The following is an 18,310-nucleotide window of genomic DNA, read 5'->3' as shown; positions in this document are numbered from 1 at the left end:
TGGAAGAGGTGTTAGTAGAACCAGTAGGGGGCGCTCACCCTGTGGTCTGTGTGGGTCCTAATGCCCCAGCATAGTGACGGGGACACTAGACTGTAAAAAGGTCAGGTTTTTCAAATGAGACAAATGAGGCCCTGATTCTCTGTGGTCATTTAAAAATCCCAGGGCGTTTCTTGAAAAGAGTAGGAGTGTTACCCTGGCATCCTGGCCAAATTTCCCCCCTGGCCTTTACCCATCATGGCCTCCTAATAACCCCCCTCTCTGAACTGGCTCCATCACTCTGCTCTCCTCCCCACTGAGAGCTGGGGTGTGGGGAGCGTTCTGGCGCATCATCCATGTGGGGGTACACACTGCTGGTGGTGGAGGGGATCCCTATTACCTGTAAAGAGCTTTGAGTCGATTAATATTATTATTAAACATATCTTAATGGTTTTAGCCAAACTGAGCACTTCACGGGAGTAAGCTCTCCTGAGGGCATGGGCATCTGTTGGCACACAGTAGGTGCAGTTTCAGGCTCTCTCTTCTCACATGAATGCTTTGTCTCATTCCTGCTGGGTGTTTTGGTTTCTCTCTGTGTCTTGGCAGATATCGACGAGTGTGTGCTGTTCAAGGAAGAGATCTGTAAAGAAGGCCACTGTGTGAATACACAGCCTGGGTATGAGTGTTACTGTCAGCAAGGCTTCTACTACGACAGTAACCTGCTGGAGTGCATTGGTAATTCAGTTCTCTCTATTGTGGTGTCTGAGCTGTAGTCAGAGGTAGGTGAGATGTAGCTGGTAGTTCTACCCAAAGCCACAAGAGGGCGCATAGAGGTCATCTTTAAAGGGAACTGCAAAGCTCTTTTTACATTTTGGGGTTATGATGCTTCAGCAATGATGAATGCATGTCAAACCACAATGAAACTACCAAGTACACGAGATGGTGTATAAGCTCCAGTTTACATCCCAAAAGAGACAAAGTTTCGCAGTATGTGTAATGCCATATTGCTGTCATCGCCTGCGCTTCAGAGCGAGGCAACAAAACTTCTATTGACACAAACACAGCCCTATTAACAGTGTAAACATTCTTTAGACCAAGTGAATTTCGCTACAATATTAGCAGTAAAATATTTTCATCAAACTGGCGCATACAAGCAGACACATTTTTTAGGTACTTTTAAGCATTGGAATAAAAGAGCAACCTGCCAACTAACTAAAACACACTCATAATAATTAACATTGTTAGGAGACCATGTTTCTCATTTGCTTACAGTGACTAGTGAGCAGGAAGGGCCACTTTCATGCCACAATCTGTTTGAACTCTCCCTCTCGTCCCTGGCCCCGACCAGCGGTTTCTCAACATGGTACCGAACAGTGCCTTTACCTCAAAGAGGCTCGAGAGAGAGAAAACTGTTTCAAACATCACCCACTCTCCGCAGTCTAGAGGCAGTTTCCACCTTTATACGTCTTGCTGATCATATAAGGGGAGCTGCAGTCCTAACGTCTCACACCAGTTTAGCAAATCTCGTAACGCAATCAATTCATTGACGTTTTAGAAAAAAAGACAAATTCCAAATTAAGTCTACAATCATGAACTTTGTGAAAGTACTGTAAGGTTGCCATGTTGTCGAGATTTCATGAGAGCTGCGACTTGAAGCAGCCCTTCTTGCTCACTAGTCCCTGTGATGACTAATGTACTGAGATGTGAAGCGGCCCTTCCTGCTCTCTAGTCCCTGTGCTGACTGATGTACTGAGATGAGAAGCGGCCCTTCCTGCTCACTAGTCCCTGTACTGACTAATGTACTGAGATGTACGAGGGAATAAGTACAGGTTGTGCAGCAGACATTTCACCGCAGAAGTGTTCCAGCGTGATCCGCAGGCAGAGTTAACCAGTGAGGAGTATTTGTCAGTGAAACCGTCTGGAAGAGGAGAGCAGTATTTCTACTGGATTAGAAGAGCTGGATCCACAAGCCTGCTTGTTTACAGGGTCACACGGCCGCTCCTAAACAGGAGGTTTTACAAGTTACTGTGCACAATTTACGTTCACCGTAGTTTGAAATGCACTCATCACTACCGACTTTTTCTAACCTCAAAATTTAAAAATGGCGTTGAAGCTCCCCTTTAACTTGGAAGAGGCTCGGTTCAGTGCTTGAATTCAAGGGAACACGTTGGGCACCAGGTCTGAACCATCAGATTGTTTTTATGTTTGTCTCACTACACACACTAGAAAGAAACAGCCAAAACAGAAATGAGAAAAACAAAACAACAAACAACATTCAGTTTTCTTTCTTCGAAAGTCAGTTTTGCAAGTTGTAGCTTGTGTGGAGTGTCGCAGTTTTTTTCCCAGGGCTTGTCCCCGTCTCCTCCTTCGGATACAAACATTGAGGCTCATAGACAGATCCTGCGTGAGGCTTTATAAAATCAGGTGTCCTGGCACAGTTTTCTTAGCCCTCCAGAATAAAACCCCAAATTGGGAAAACAAAATTAAAGGGGAATATTTTTCCAGATTTTGGAGCAGACATCCAACGGTGGCGAGTTTGCCCTGTTAATCACTGGAGCATTGCAGAAGAAACGTTTGCTGTTTAAGCCACTAAATGGTTCAGATAGAATTAAGACAGAGACGAGTTCCCTTCATTGATCAAATCAAACACGTCTCACGCAAGGGCAGTCATTCTGCAATCCACTGGCACAGTCTGTTTACCTCAGTGATAGCTGATCAGCTTAGCCAGTAAGAGGATCATCCCATCATCCTGAGCTTGTTGGTCGCTGGTTGGCCTGACTGCTTGCTCCCAAGCACAGGCTCCTGTCTGCCTGAGCACCCCCAGAGCTGGGCTGAGGTATCCCCGACTTTCCTTAGCGCAGCTGATTTCCAGTCAGCGACTGAAGAGTGAAACCCAAACCAGAGAGCACAAGTGAAAGCTGTGTGGGAACGCATTTAAAAGCGAAAACAGGGGGCCCTTCTTTACACAGAGGGCGGTGGGAGTGTGGAACAAGCTGCCCAGCCCTGTGGTTGAAGCCCCTACACTGGCTGCTCTCAAGACACAGCTGGGTGAGATCCTCCAGTCAGGACAGGGCCACTTTACACAAAGGGTGGTGGGAGGGGGGCCCAGCCATGTGATTAAAGCCGATACCCTGGCATCTCTCAAGACACAGCTGGATGAGATCCTCCAGACAGTCAGGACCACTTTACACAAAGGGTGGTGGGAGAGGGGGAACAAGCTGCCCAGCCATGTGGTTGAAGCTGAACTGCTTTCAAGAAACAGCTGGATGACGTCCTCAGAAAAACGAACAACTCACTACCGCACAGGTCACAACAGCCAAATCGTTAACTAGTTAACTAGGCGAACTGTCAATGAGGTGAACTTCTGATTCCGAAAAGGAAAATAGCTTTTTTCTTTCCCTTCCGGGCGTTCCTCGAAGGCAATGCAGTTTGTAGCTCAGCTATTATCCGGTCTCGGTCTCCATACCTGGAAATGATAGTAACTGGGAAAGCAGGGGAGAGCGTTGACAAGTCCAGTCAGAGAGACGGATAACAAGCCTTTCTTCTTGTCTTGTCGTCTGAGCGTCTGGGGCGATCATGCAGGGGACGAAGATTTTATTTTTTCTCTTCTGCCTTCGTTGCGTAAACCAACAGGTACAGCTGGCACTGTGCTGGGGACTCTCGCAAATTAAAGGGCTTTTCTGGCCATTCTTCCATCTGCTAACGGCTCTATCCAATTCAGGGTCACTGGGGGGCCAGAGTCTATCCCAGCAGGCGACAGGCACATGGCAGGGTTCACCCTGGATAGGATGCCAGTCCATCACAGGACGCACACAGACACAGACACACACTCAGACCAGGACCAATTTTCCCAAAGCTGCTTAACCCCCCAGCCAGGATGTCTTTGCACTATAGGAGGAAACTCGTGCAAACTGATGAAGAACATGTAAACTCCACCCAGACAGCACCCCAGTCCGCAAGGCCAACCACTCCGCCCAGCTAAATGGCTTTTGAAAGGGCAAAACGTTTGGCCATGTCGTTTTTTGTTTGTATGATTAAAAGCTGTGTCAAAGATCTCTGTTTGAACACCTATGTGCTGTATAGGAGCAAGGTTAGGCTAGCTGAAAAAAACAAAACACTGGTGTTGGGGACGCCTCTGAAACGTCACTTAAAAGCCCTCGTTTACTAAGCTGGGGGTCACGGGTAGCCTGAGATGCAGGCCTGCCCCCCAGTCGACGAGAGTTGGGTCTTCCCTGCTGCGGTGCCGCGATGAAGAGGGGAGCTTGCCCTGATCGGGCGCTGTTCTGTGCCACCAGACGTGGACGAGTGCCACGACGAGTCGCTGTGTGCCAACGGGGCCTGCGTCAACACTAGGGGCTCCTTCTTCTGCACCTGCACCCCCCCCTGGGCCTCCGACTCGTCCAAGAAGAAGTGTGTGATGCCCGCGGTCGTAGGTACGTGGCAAGGGAGGAAGTCCTGTTCTGAAGGGCAGCAGACCGGTCCTGGCCGGTACACTGCAGCAGCGCGGCGCGGCTCTTCGAGATTTAGAAAGTGTCAGAAAGATGCTTATTCCTCGTCAGGGCCACAGCACCTCAGAGGCTGTCCCAGAAGCACAGGGCACAAAGTAAGGCCACCCCCTGGACGGGACACCAGTCCACCACTGGACACACATACACACACACCCTGGACGGGACGCCAGTCCATCACAGGACACGCACACACACCCACACACCCCCTTGTCGGGATGCCAGGCCATCACTGGACACGTGTACACACACCCACGCACCCTGGACGGGACGCCAGTCCATCACGGGACACGCGTACACACACCCACACACCCTGGACGGGATGCCAGTCCATCACAGGACACGCACACACCCTGAACATGCCAGTCCATCACCGGACACGCACACACACCCTGGACAGGACAGCAGTCCATCACTGGACACGCACACACACCCACACACCCCCTGGACGGGACAGCAGTCCATCACTGGACATGCACACACACCCACACACCCCCTGGACGGGACAGCAGTCCATCACCGGACACACACACACACCCTGGACATGCCAGTCCCATCACATGACACGTACATGCACCCACACAACCCCTGGACGGGACAGCAGTCCATCACTGGACACGCAAACACACCTACACACCCCCTGGATGGGACAGCAGTCCATCACCGGACACGCACACACACCCTGGACATGCCAGTCCCATCACAGGACACACACACACCCTGGACGGGATAGCAGTCCCATCACAGGATACACACACACTCACATCCCATGGACGGGACAGCAGTCCCATCACATGCCACACACACGCCCTAGACGATACACCAGTCCATCACTAGACACACACACACACCCTGGACGGGACATCAGTCCATCGCTGGACACACTTTGGGAAGTGAGTTTGGGAAGCCCCGTTCTGTGTTGTGTGCTGTTGTCTGGAGGCGATCCCCCACCCCCACCCCCTCCTAACACGGCAGGGTGCCATTGCAGATGTGGACGAATGCCAGGACCCGGCCAACTGCAAGAACGGGCGTTGCCTGAACACCCTGGGGTCCTACTACTGCATCTGCTCCCTGCCCTGGACCCTGGCCACCGACCGCAACAGCTGCATCCCCCCCGAGGAACAGGGTGGTGAGTAAGGGCGTACCCATCTTCATATTCGAAGGACTGCCCCCCAACCCCCCCAACCCTGACCCCTCCCGACCCCTTCAGCGCGATTTTAAGCCGGCGGGTGTTGCTTAAAATGGAAAGGGACCTGTTGAAAACCGCCGCAAGACGGGACCTCCTCCTCCTCCCTTGGCCTTCATCTCCGGTCTCCCTGGGGTCTTCTTATATCACGCCTGCTGGCTTGTAGAGCAGCGGAAAAGATCCGTCGGTCTTTAGCCAGTTCTTCTATGGTATCCCAGCTATGGCTCACAGCCTGCAGGTTCTCCTTCCACAGATCTCCGCCAGGTGGTTCGGGGTCTTCCTCGCTGGCGTCTTCCCCCTTCAGGAGTCCAGCGCAGGGCAGCCTTAGTGATGGAGTTCTCCCTTCTCGCGATCAGTCTCCCCCGTCTTCTCTTCCCGACGGTGGCCGTACTCTCTCGATGGCATGGGGGGGCTAGCCTTTCTTCGCCCGGAGGTAGTCCTTGTTCCGGGAGAGGCGTAGGATCCTTCCCAAGCCTGTGGGATGAAGTGTTGTGAGCTGGTTCAGATCTCCCTGCGCCATGCCCTAACGTTCTGAGCCATACCGAAGAGTTAGGGTTAGACACAGCTCTAGTATAGCTCCAGCAGGGTGCGAGTACTATATTGGGGTGACTTCTAAATGTTGTGAAGCATCCTAAAGACATTTCCAGCTTGAGTTAGTCTGTTCTGGATGTCCTTCTCCCTGGGTCTGTTTCGGGACGAACCAAGCGCTGACGATCTGAAATCCGTGCCTTTCCTGAATGTGGTTTTCCACTGATCGCGGCTCCTGGTTTAGTAGCAGAGCTCCCCCAGAGCCCCAGATCAGAGGGCGAACAGGGGTAAATTAATCCCTTAAACTACTGTAGGTGCATGTTACACCAGTCAGCCCCTTACAGCATAGACATTGCATATAACATACAATGATAAGCAAGTGTGAGGCACTTACTGTGGTTTTTCTTTTTTTAAGAACAAAAGAGGCCCAAATTAGGGAATTTAGGAACTGTAGAAACTTCTAATTGTTAAATATGTTCACTGATATTTAAATACGCACAGCAGTGAGCACCTCGCAGCTCTTCGGTCCGGGGTTCATTCTGTTCCGGACTGGGGCATCTTCCGTGTGGAGTTTGCATGTTCTTTTTTTTGGTGTTCCGTTGTTGGCTCGTCTTCCAATGGCATGTCGGGGTCTTTAAAATGTCCCAGTGTGCTTGGGCGTGTGTGCGTACCCTTTAAGAACCGATGGCCCATCCAGGGATAGGTGTTGAGTCACTGCTACTCTTACCAGGAATAAGCAGATTTCACATAATGGGTAGACACCTTTTTGAATGTGTTTCTGGCCATGTACTGTTACTCCGGTATATTTTTAAATTGGTTTCAGCAAGGCTGTGATAAGAGCATAAAAAAGGTACAAATAAGAGGGGCCAGGGTGTTCATTTTAGTGACGTGGCTGGGTGCGTGTTCCAGACTCCCACTCCTCTTAGTGTAAAGGCTCCTGCCCCCTGTTCTCACTTTTAAGTGCACTGCTCTGTGGTTTCCGACTTGTGCCCTTGTTCTTCCTGCCTGGCCCCGTGACGAGCCAGGCAGAAATTGATCGTCGCGATCCTGCAAAAGATTCGGGGCGTCAGACGAGCAGGGGATCTCCTCAGTCGGGCTGACAGAGGGAGGTCACCCGTCAGCCAATAGGAATTAACAGCAAGATGAAAACAAGAGGGACAGGAGACCTCGAATTGCGCCGTCCCCGGTTTTGGCAGGTTCCGTTCAATTTCAAGCGATCCCTGTCTGATTGAAAGAGGCGAAAGGGGTTCTTTGAAAATATGAATATTGGTACGACCCCTGCGCTTGAATAATCCATGATGGGCGATTAACGAGGGAGGGCCAGGGAGGGGGGGAGATCTAAGCTGGGGCAGTTCAGTCAGAGCAGAAGGATGAGATGATAACTGTCTCCCGAACGTTACAGGTAAGTGTGACTGACGCACACAGCTCAGCCGAGTCCCAACCACGAGGCAAATTCCGAATGTTGTCTGCAGTGTTGAGAGAAACAGGTTTCCACATCAAGAGCAGGGATCACACATTCCTCAGTCTTCCTTCCTTCCATAGTTCACACATATGGAAACTACAGTACATCACTTGCTGCCATACGGATGGAATGACCAAGATAAAAACATATCGAATGCACACGTGAAAAAACATTGCAATGCAGAAAATGCACTTCATTGGTAGAACGTGCATCCTGCACAGTGCCCAGATACTGGAAATCTGAATGCAGTCTAAAATATGTCTTTTAACGTTGCGGGAGTAACGTCAGTATACATTGAAATATAATGACAGATGTCTGAGATATAATGATATGCGTTTTAAAAATGCATATTTGTTGATGGTCATTAACATTTGATAAATGTGTTCCAGTATGTGTTTTGGCCACTATTTGTAATGCAGGATGCAAACCGGATACCTCTTATTGATCTTTACACTGGTAAATGTTGCGCTTTTACCACAATTTTACCATACTCCTGCTGTGGACTCTAGGGGGTCTCTACTCTGTTTTCACTTGCTTACTATAGTACTGGCCCCCAGGAAATGATGATGGGAAAGCCACAGAACTGTCACAAGACAATGATCAGTTTACCAAGATATCTCTCATCTGTCTTGAGAGAGATCGTCAGCATATACACGTCTTTATCTGTCAGTTCTAAGTAGGCTAGGAGACTCTCGATAGCAGGTATCCTTGAAAATCAGATAGACAGAGCCCCCCTGACACTGTGTCTATCACAGAAGATAAGGAAAAGGCTTTATAGTGCTGTTTTTTAAACCTGACACCAGTTCGGGCAGAGCGGTGGCACTGTGGCTCAGGATCTGCGCCTGTGGCTGGAAGGTTGCCAGTTCAGATCCCGCGGCCGGCAGAGGAATCCTACTCCATTGGGCCCCTGAGCAAGGAGCAAGGCCCTTCACCCCAACTGCTCCAGGGGTGCTGTATAAATGGCCGACCCTGTGCTCTGACCCCCAGCTTCTCTCTCCCTGTCTGTGTGTCTCATGGAGAGCAAGTTGGGGTATGTGAAAAGACACATTCATAATGCAAGACATTGTATATGGCCAAAAAAGTGATCTATCTCTTGAGTTTGGACTTCAACCGTTAGGCCCTGCAGAGTGCAAAATCGCTGCGCAGAAAAGCACAGGTTTTGAGTATCTCAAAACACCCAGATTGTGACATGTGAGCAGAGCAGGAATGAGTGTGTGTCAGGTGTTATACAGTATGTGGTCATGCTGCATCGATCTGCATCTGCATCCATCAAACCCCCAGAAATCAAAGAGCCTGTTGGTTTCTCTGTCCTTTTTATGACGTCACTTCGAGTCTCAGCATCAGCTCCCCCACACTGCCTCCACCCAACGAGACCGCCCCGTCTTTCCGCCCTGCACCACCTGCAGTCATCAGCGCGATCAGTTGCCTGACTAGCCAGCCGATCAGGGAGTCTGCTCGAGTGTTGTGCGCGCACATGCCTGTGGCGCGAGGAAGGGTTGTGTTTCATGCCCCTCCTTTGATTTTGCCCTGGGGGCCGAAACACATGCCTCTTTTGCTACCCCCCCCACCCCTCTTCCACGTCCCCCATGGCCGGGGGGGGGAGGGGCTGGGGCTCGACCCAGGCGAGGCGGTCCTGCTTTTGCCTGCCCGTGCCGCTTGTTGGGGCAAGACAGCAGGGAGAGAGAGAGAGACACCTGTGCGATGTACCCGGATTGTTTTTGCCTTGTGTAACCCCCATGTCTGTGGTGATCCCTTGCAGATGTGAATGAATGTCAGGACCCATCCTATTGTAAGAATGGAGTGTGTATCAATACGCCTGGTTCCTATCACTGCATCTGCACTCAGCCCTTCACCTTCAGCGCTGCGCTCAAACAGTGCGTCTATGACGGTGGGTATCAAACGCTGCTGAGCAACTTTAGCGTGAGGGCTAGCTGCTGCCAGGGTGGGAGTGGCGCTGGCCAGGCTGGGCCACGTACTGACTGCAGGAGGGGGGGGGTGCCCCCATTAGTGACGGGCCCAGGGGGTCGGGGCCGACCCTCGGCACAACAGAGCCTCCTTCAGGCCGCCGACTGGCCGGCAGGAAGCCATCAGCGTGGCGTCGCGTGCGTCCGGGAGGAGGTCGTCACCAGGAATCGAGATTGCGGGTTTCTCCCCCTCCCTTTCCCGATTCCCCAATCCCAAATTTCGGACGGGCTGCAGCTGGTTTTTGTGCGCCGTGTGCTTGTTCAGTTGTCGGGGAGGCAGGCGGTAAAACTTGAGTTTCGCCACTCGGAAGAGCGAAATTTCATAGCTTGACAGAATCGCGGAAAGGAGGAAAGCGCAGTAAAACTCTGGAAAATCAACACCCCCCCATGAATGTTTCCTGTGATTATAATAAGAATCGTTTACACTTATATAGTGCCTTTCTGGAGGCTCCACTCAGAGCTCTTTACAGGTCATGGGGATCCCCTCCACCACCAGCAGGGTGCAGCCCCACCTGGATGAGGCGCCAGTCTGCTCCCCACACACCAGCTCTCAGTGAGGAGGAGAGCAGAGTGATGGAGCCAGTTCAGAGAGGGGGGTTATTAGGAGGCCATGATGGCTAAAGACCAGGGGGGAATTTGGCCAGGACACTGGGGTAACACCCCTACTTTTTTGAGAAACGCCCTGGGGTTTTTAATGACCCCAGAGAGTCAGCACCTCGGTTTAGTTTCTCCATCTCTATACTGGGGCATTAGGACCCACATAGACCGCAGGGTGAGCGCCCCCTACTGGTCCCACTAACACCTCTTCCAGCAGCAACCTTGGTTTTTCCCAGGAGTCTCCCCTCCAGGTACTTGCCAGGCTCACTCCTGATGAGCTTCAGAAGTTTGCCAGATGTGAATTGCAGGGTAACATGGCTGCTGCTTGGTGTTCGTGTGTGTGCAGTGCTGTCCAGTCCTTGTCACTTGTCAGGCTTGCTCCCACTGTGGAAGTGGGGTGGGGTGGAGGGGGTTGGAGCGCTGCAGGGTCAGCTGGCATTTGCCACAGTAACCAGCCACCCCTCCACGAGCCTGTCACACTGTACTGGTTACCGTGGGAAGTGCAGTCCACCAGTAAACCTGCATCACCTGCAGGGCGATTTGCATCAACAGCCGCACCAGGTGGTGCAGAATGTCTAAGGTTTGCTGGGAAAGGGGTACAGAGGTGACCTCTATGACTGAGTCTGCTCTACGAGTGTCGCTCGAAGCCCCTCAATTTTATAATTCCCTCATCTCCTGTCTTGTACTTCCTCGGATTCCTGACAGCGTTTTGTTTTCTACCATGTCTTTTGGATCACCCCCTGCTCTGGTTTCTCTCTACACTGGTAATCTCATCTTAGACCCCGGCTTGCTGTACAGACTGTTTGTGCTTCGCTACAGTGTCCAGTACCAGCTTTGACCACAGCCAGTTTCTGACCACAGACTCTGGATTTCTGTTTCTCCTGCTTTCCCCTGCTTGTGTCCATCTGGTATACCTGTCCCCTGCTCTTGGGTTCATTTTCCCAAAAAAATGGGCAGCAGCTTTGTTCCTGTGCGAGCGGAGCTTTCCTGTGTTTTCACTGTGGTTTTACCATGCTTTACTGCACTGCAATCCACCTTTACCATGGTACACCAGCAAACAAGTATAGAATCTACCCCCACCGAAGAACCCGTCAAGCATGCGTGTTTCTCAGCCTCCAAGCTGTTATCTCATCACGGAAAAGCCTCTGCTCGGATGCAGAGGGCAGAGGTGTAAGGGTTCGAACCCGTCTGACTCTGGCTAACTCATTTCCGACTGGAACACGAGATCTCCGATGCAACTGGGAACAAAGGGATGTCAGCCCCCATAATCTGGAATTCTGGGTATCCGTCCTCCAGCTGACATGAAAGCCCTAAAGGAGAGGGTGTTTTGGTGTTGCCGTATCAAAATCAATATTGATATTGATATTCACCTGCTTTGATAGACATGACGAGGGTCAGCAGACACTGTAGCACATTATATATTATACAGCATATTATAGCATTGACTTTAATATTTGCAATGCTGTACTTCAGTGTTCTCACAGAATCTATACCATCGCATATTTAACCTCTAGTGTATCGCAAGCCTTATACTTTTGATTTCTCAGGAATTTCAAAGCGTTTATTACAAATACTAAAGGTTAGAACCTGTAAAAACTAAACTTGGGTCACGTAAATATCTGAAGTTAGAAGGAGAGGTAAAAGAAGGTAAGTTCTTGTTCAAAAGCCTTTAGTCATAAAACTGCATATGATTCACTGAAAGGGAATTCAGAACCCTGTACTCTACAGTATCTCTGGGCTTATGAAAACATGACTGCGATATCTACAATCCCCCATGAATATCTTTATATACTCTTTGGGGAATTAAAACCAAGGGGTTTTCTGATATTGTCTTAACCTTTTTGGCAAAATTATTTTACACCATCCATGTCTGTTACAATACTGTAGCAGTCCACCCCCTAGGCACTGCACTGCCCCTTGACCTTTGCCCTTTCACCTTTAGCCAGGCTAGCTCCCTCCTCTTCCTCGTCCTTCTTAAAGGGATGGAAAGTGGGGAAGGACCTTCTCTTCCTTCAAGTCCTCATGCCTCTGTCTCTCTCTCTCTTGCACCTGATCTCCCGCTCTGTGATCGGCTCGCCCGCTTGTGATCTTCCTGGGCAGGAAAGCTGAGAGAGCCTGGATCTGCTATTCCTGCCTGGCACTTCTGCACGCGCGGGCGCAGCTGGGATCAGTGCCCTGCGGCTTAATCCATTTAACGGCTTTTAATGACCCCCCTCCTGCCAGGCACTTGACGCTGCTACGCTGCTTTCCGTTGAAGCGCCTTGTTCTCCTGCATCTGGAGGTGGCTGAGCTCTGAAAAGATGTGACCCGTCAACCGTTGGCGGTGATGGCCTCGCAAAACGATTAACCGCGTACAGGCGCTCGCCCCGCTGCCCGTTAATAACATGTCACGCGTCCCTTTTTCTGAGTGGTGAACCATTCAGGTTAAAAAAACGGTTCAAAGTTTGTATTCAGTACGAAAGGGCGCCGCAATGTAATATAATAGGAATATGATATTGCATAATATAAATTACTATAAAAAGTAATAACATAGGATACTGTTGTATATTATAGCATGTATTCATGTCTAAAATAATGTTATTAATGATGTAATGCAAAGTTATAAACAATGTTGCATAACTAGATGTTTTGAGTTAGGACTGTCATGATTCAGGCTGTGGTCAGGATTATGATGTTGTTATTAATTCCAGTCGACAGCAGAACCTAGTTAATATTTCATCACGGTCTCGCCGTTAATGCTTCAGGATATATATATAAGTTAGCGCTCCTTATAAGTAGGCCTGTCAGGACTGCATTTCCCAGAATCCTCTGGGGCAGTAAGGCGCTGCTCTCCGTCACCTGATTGGTCGCCCAAAGACAATGGATCAGATGACTGTTTAAAAAAAGCAGTAAGCAGAAGTTACCTGGCTCAGGTCTTGGTGCAGACAGGGGTTCCGCCCTCAGCCCCTCAAGACAGTAGGCTTCCATTCACACAGACTGACACAGGACGCCTCTGCTTCCTGGGTTTTGAACCGTTACCTAACCAATTGTCTTCCTGCAACTGGTCAGGTGACTTGAGAGCAGCAGCTCACTCCCCCAGAGGGTTCTAGGGAATGTGGTCCTGACAGGACTGTTCTCTCATAATAGTTGTAAATTCCATTTGAAATCCCTGATCCAAAGTGTTGTCCTGTAGTCTATATTCCATATTTTAGACTTTATAAAAACACTATATTAGGCAATACTACAGTATAGATTATATACTGCTTTGATGTTTGTATCTGGTTGACTTGTGAAGAGGCAGTATATTAGTTGAATGTACAGGGTAGTCAGAAAAATGCTCTGTTGACTGAATTATAAGTTTGTATTTTGTGTAGACAGTGTACTCCGAATATTCATGTTGGGTACACCATTCTGCTTCTAGAAAACCCCTAATATCATCTTGGCTTATCTTCAGCATTGTGGCATTACTGATTCCAGTCAGTTAATACCCACCCAAAGTGGTTCATCTCTCATCTCCTCCACTTAAATTGGTTTTCTGGAATGGTTTTAGCACTTGTGCTCAATGGCCAAGTTCAGTTCCCCCCAAAAAAGATGTGAGTTAAAGAGGAACATTTTACTCTTCTCGTTCAAAGCTGAGATACTGTAATAAGACCACATCATCAGCTCCTTAACATCCATTAATCTCATAAAATTAAAACACCCTGGAGATGCTTCTTAACAATATTATGACCCTTTGTATCTCAGCAGAGAGTTGTTATTACAGTTTGTAAAACTGTTAAATCTTTTTTGTAAATTTCTAGCAAAAGATGAAGTGACCAGTTTACTGTTGACCTGAAAATATATATTTATAGGTTCTATATATATATAGATCTATAATTAAAGATGTTTTCTGGTCACATGTGCTGGTATCTTAGGGATTTACATGGTAATGAAATGTGCACACAGAAAGTGTCGTTACGGAGCTCCTTTTAGGAGTCTGAGCAGTACCGTTCGATGTGAAGGAGAGGCGACAATCCTGCAGGCAGGCTTCAAGTTAAATACACAGTAGCTGTCAGTAGCAAGACTAGGAATAATACAAAACGGGAGTGTGTTCATCAGTGGGGTTCTTGTAACCATGCATACATATTCTAACTGCTCCATCCAATTCAGGATCATGCGGGGGCAGGAGTCTATCCCAGAAAGCAGTGGGCACAAGGCTGGATACCCCTTGGATGGACACCAGTCCATCACAGGGCACATACACACACTCACACCTGGGCCAGTTTTCCCAGAAGCCAGTTACATCGACCGGTATGTCTTTGGACCGTGGGAGGAAACTGGAGCACCCAGAGAAAACCGATGCCAACGGGGGAGGGGGACATGCAAACTCCACACAGATAGCACCCCGAGTCCAGACCTGAACCCAGGGCCCCAGCGCTGTAAGGCAGTAACACCTGCCACTGCACCTCCATACCCTCCCTTTCTGGGTACTGTTAACTGAAAATAGCAGCAAAGAGGTGGGAAGAGGTCAGATAAGTCGATCTAAAGAACTATTACACCACAGGCAGAGGTGATGATGAGCACCAGGGATCCCCTATGGGTTGGAACAGGCCTGGCCTGCAGGACTTCTGAGCCTATGTAGGGCTCAGGGGCAAAGTCCAAATGGACAGACACAGTAGAGTGCTTGTTGGAAGAAAGAATTGACCAGACTACTTTAATAAACATCAGACCCTAGATTGGGGTATATTAAGGAAAGCAGTGATTCTCTTCACATTGAAGGTCAGTAGGTCGCTTACTGTATCCACTAGCAACTCGATGAGCTGGGCAGGCCAACAATTTATAACTTCTTTATGTTTTCATGAACTGGGGGGAACGGCTAACTTAGCGCATGTCATTTAACCTCATAGTTTAACACCATGGAAAGAGAGCACCCCTCTACATTTCAATCTGACTTGGCCGTGAGTGTTTTCGGTATCAAAAACCAAGAATACTTATTGCATGCTCTAAAACTGCATGAGTGAGGCTGCTGTATTTGCGAAGACAAAGGTCAGCATTGGGTGAATAGGGCGGCTAGTCTGTTGACTTCAGGATCTGTTGTTCCAGTGGAATGTGTGGATTTTGTCGGCTATAAGGATCCGATCCCCAAATTGTCGGTTCGCCTGTTCCCCCCCAAAAAATGCTCTCATTCCTGGTAAAAGTCCCGGATGCTTAGGGCTTAAGGCAGGCCGATACCCCCATACCCCATACCGATGTACCACACACAAGCACACAGGGATAAATTCAGAGACGCCAGGTCTTTGGAAGGTGGGAGAAAGAGGAAGCAACCCGTTTGACTGTAACGGGCCTCAGCGCGCCTGAGCCAGTTCCAGCAGTGACATCACATCTAGCAGTGACATCACATCACCCCCCCCCCCTGCAATGTAGGCCATGTGGAAGATGTAGAACTCTCATGGTGGAGGAGCTATCCCCTGTCCAGGGAGGGGCGCTGTGCTGTGAGCGATCAGGATTGAATCCCAATAGTAGGGGCAAGAACAAATGCACTCTTCACAAGAACATGGGGCAGACCATGCAGACACCACCCAGAAGGTATCTCACTCCCAAATCAAACTCCGGACCCAGAAGCGATGAGCCAGTAAGCACTAATTCCCATGTGACAGTTTACTATTTAGAAATATGTCTACCATTTATCTGCATCGTGAAAACAAGAATGTAGGGCTGATTTTTAAGCATTTTTTTTCAATTCCTTAAGCCTAGCACAACAACACTTCCACACACTCCACCATTATTGAATTCCAGTGCATTCCAGCAGTCTTTGGAGGGGTGCAGAAGGTAATTCGGGTATTTAAATAGATGCCTGCCTGCTCTCTCAGGGTGTTCTCTCCGGCTTCTGAACAGTGCTGTTCTCCTACATCTTCTGTATGCAAGTACTGTTGCAGCAGCTAAAAATGTCACCAGGTTTATCAAACAGGTATATGCGTGTGGATTTGCACACCAATCCTACACACTTGATTCAAATCCGAATGAAGGTCCCTATAGAAAGTCCAAGGCAGTATGCCGTACAAATCTAGCTAAAACGAATCAATGTCAGGTGTTAAAGGTCTTCGTGATGCAATCTCAGGAGATTTGAAATCCCTTGATTAATACAGAACATACCAGAGCACAAGAGCCCCGTTGGCCCTGTTTGGTTTCTCGCACGCGCCTGCTGGCTTCTGGGTGATTCGTCAACACAGGAATGTGCCGCAAACAGGTCAGAGATGACACCGCAGAGCGGACCTGTTCGGCTCGTCTCGCCAGCCTGGCCGCTGTACCGGACCGATCCAAAGGTCAAGAGCTGCCTCCGTCAGCAAAGGCTGGGCAGCAGGATCTGGAAGGGGAGGGGGGCTTGTTTCAGAGCTGATCCTGAAGCAGTCGAGAACGGAAGCAGGGTTCGAGAACGGATTCAGTGACGCCATCTGGCCTGGCCTGCTCCTCAGAGATGCATTTTGAATAATAACAACACCAATATAGCACTTTACAGGTCATTGGGATCCCCCTCCACCACCAGCCCCACCTGGATGAGGCGCAAGTCCGCTCCCCACACCCCAGCTCTCAGTGGTGAGGAGAGCAGAGTAATGGAGCCAGTTCAGAGAGGGGGGTTATTAGGAGGCCATGATGGGTAAAGGCCAGGGGGAAATTTGGCCAGGACACTGGGGTAACACCCCTACTCTTTTCGAGAAACGCCCTGGGATTTTTAATGACCACAGAGAGTCAGCACCTCAGTTTTACGTCTCATCAGAAGGACGAGACTCATCCGAAGGACTGCCTTTTTACAATATAGTGTCCCCGTCATTATACTGGGGCATTAGGACCCACACAGACTGCAGGGTGAGCGCACCCTGCTGGCCCCACTAACACCTCTTCCAGCAGCAGCCTAAGCTTTCCCAGGAGTCTCCCTTCCAGGTACTGGCCAGGCTCACACCTGCTGAGTCTCCAGTGGGGCTGCCGGTGAAGCTAAGCAGGTGTTCAAGTTGACAAGCCGCCCCCAGAACATTCAGTAGCTCTTGACGCGAGCGTTCTTCCGCAGCGAGGGCATTCTGGGAAGGCGTTCCCAGACCTGTAAGGCGTCTCTGTGTCTCTCTCTCTCTCCCTCTCCTCCTCCACCAGACCGCACTGCTGCCCACAAGGACGTGTGCTTCCTGCAGGTAGACGAGGACCTGATCTGCAGCATGCCCCAGAACCGCCTGCGGGTCACCTACTCCGAGTGCTGCTGCCACTACGGCCGGGGCTGGGGTCCCGAGTGCCGCACCTGCCCCCAGCGCAACTCAGGTACCCCCATCTGCTGCACCTTCGCCATGGTAGAGTTTCCAAGAAGTACAGCAGGCTCCCCCAGCAACCCAGGGTGCAGTCAAGCTATCAGAATTCCCTGCCCTGCTGCTAGGGCTAGGGCTAAGGTTAGGGTTAGGATGAGGGTAACCTAACCTAGGCCCTGTGACACTAAACAAGCAGGCTTGTGAATCCAGCTCTTCTAATCCAGTAGAAATACTGCTCTTCTCTCCCAGGCGGTTTCACTGGCAAATACTACTCACTGGTTAACTCTGCCTGCGGATCACGCCGGAACATTTCTGCGGTGAAATGTCTGCTGCACAACCTGTACTTATTCGCTCGTACATCTCAGTGCATTAGTCATCACAGGGACTAGTGAGCAGGAAGGGCTGCTTCATGTCACAATTTGTGCAAACCCTCGACAACACGGAGACTCTCCAGCATTTTCCCAAAAGTATTTTGTACCTCATTCGGAATGTTGTCAAATTTTGCGATACCGTCAGTGGATTTATTTTTGTCACCGAGATCTAATACCCGGTCTGAGAAATTGGGACTACAGTTCCCATTTTAAAAAAAATATATATATTTTAAAATTGTTATCGATGTATTGTTCGTAAGAAATGCGTACAGGCAGGATAGAACTGTTACCCTGTGTTGCAAAATCAGTGCCGGTTCAAATCATGGATTCATGACCGGTCACCATCGTCAATGTGGTCCCCAGCACACATCGCATGATCGGAAAGCTGCTTGGTGTACCCGGGGGCGCAGTTTTCTGGTTTGCGCCCCCTCCCTCCCAGCATGCCTTTCTGTGTCTACGAATGTGCGAAGCCCG

At 49.7% G+C, this 18,310-nt stretch overlaps 1 protein-coding gene across 4 annotated transcripts in view; it reads left to right on the top strand.

Annotated features, from left to right (window-relative positions):
- ltbp3 (latent transforming growth factor beta binding protein 3) overlaps positions 1–18,310 on the top strand; it is a 101,974-nt gene that overhangs the window by 78,262 nt on the left and 5,402 nt on the right. For 3 of the 4 annotated variants that reach the window (XM_069180276.1, XM_069180275.1, XM_069180274.1), the window contains 5 exons: positions 583–711; positions 4,272–4,409; positions 5,470–5,610; positions 9,417–9,545; positions 17,320–17,481. In XM_069180276.1, coding sequence (XP_069036377.1) covers positions 583–711; positions 4,272–4,409; positions 5,470–5,610; positions 9,417–9,545; positions 17,320–17,481 — 699 coding nt within the window. The remainder of the gene's footprint in view (positions 1–582; positions 712–4,271; positions 4,410–5,469; positions 5,611–9,416; positions 9,546–17,319; positions 17,482–18,310) is intronic. The other variant, XM_069180277.1, reaches the window with a different exon arrangement.

This window comes from Lepisosteus oculatus, chromosome 18 (assembly GCF_040954835.1).
Source record: "Lepisosteus oculatus isolate fLepOcu1 chromosome 18, fLepOcu1.hap2, whole genome shotgun sequence".
Taxonomy (NCBI): domain Eukaryota; kingdom Metazoa; phylum Chordata; class Actinopteri; order Semionotiformes; family Lepisosteidae; genus Lepisosteus; species Lepisosteus oculatus.
The sequence above is the reverse complement of the archived record's forward strand: the minus strand, read 5'-3'. Positions and strand labels throughout refer to the sequence as shown.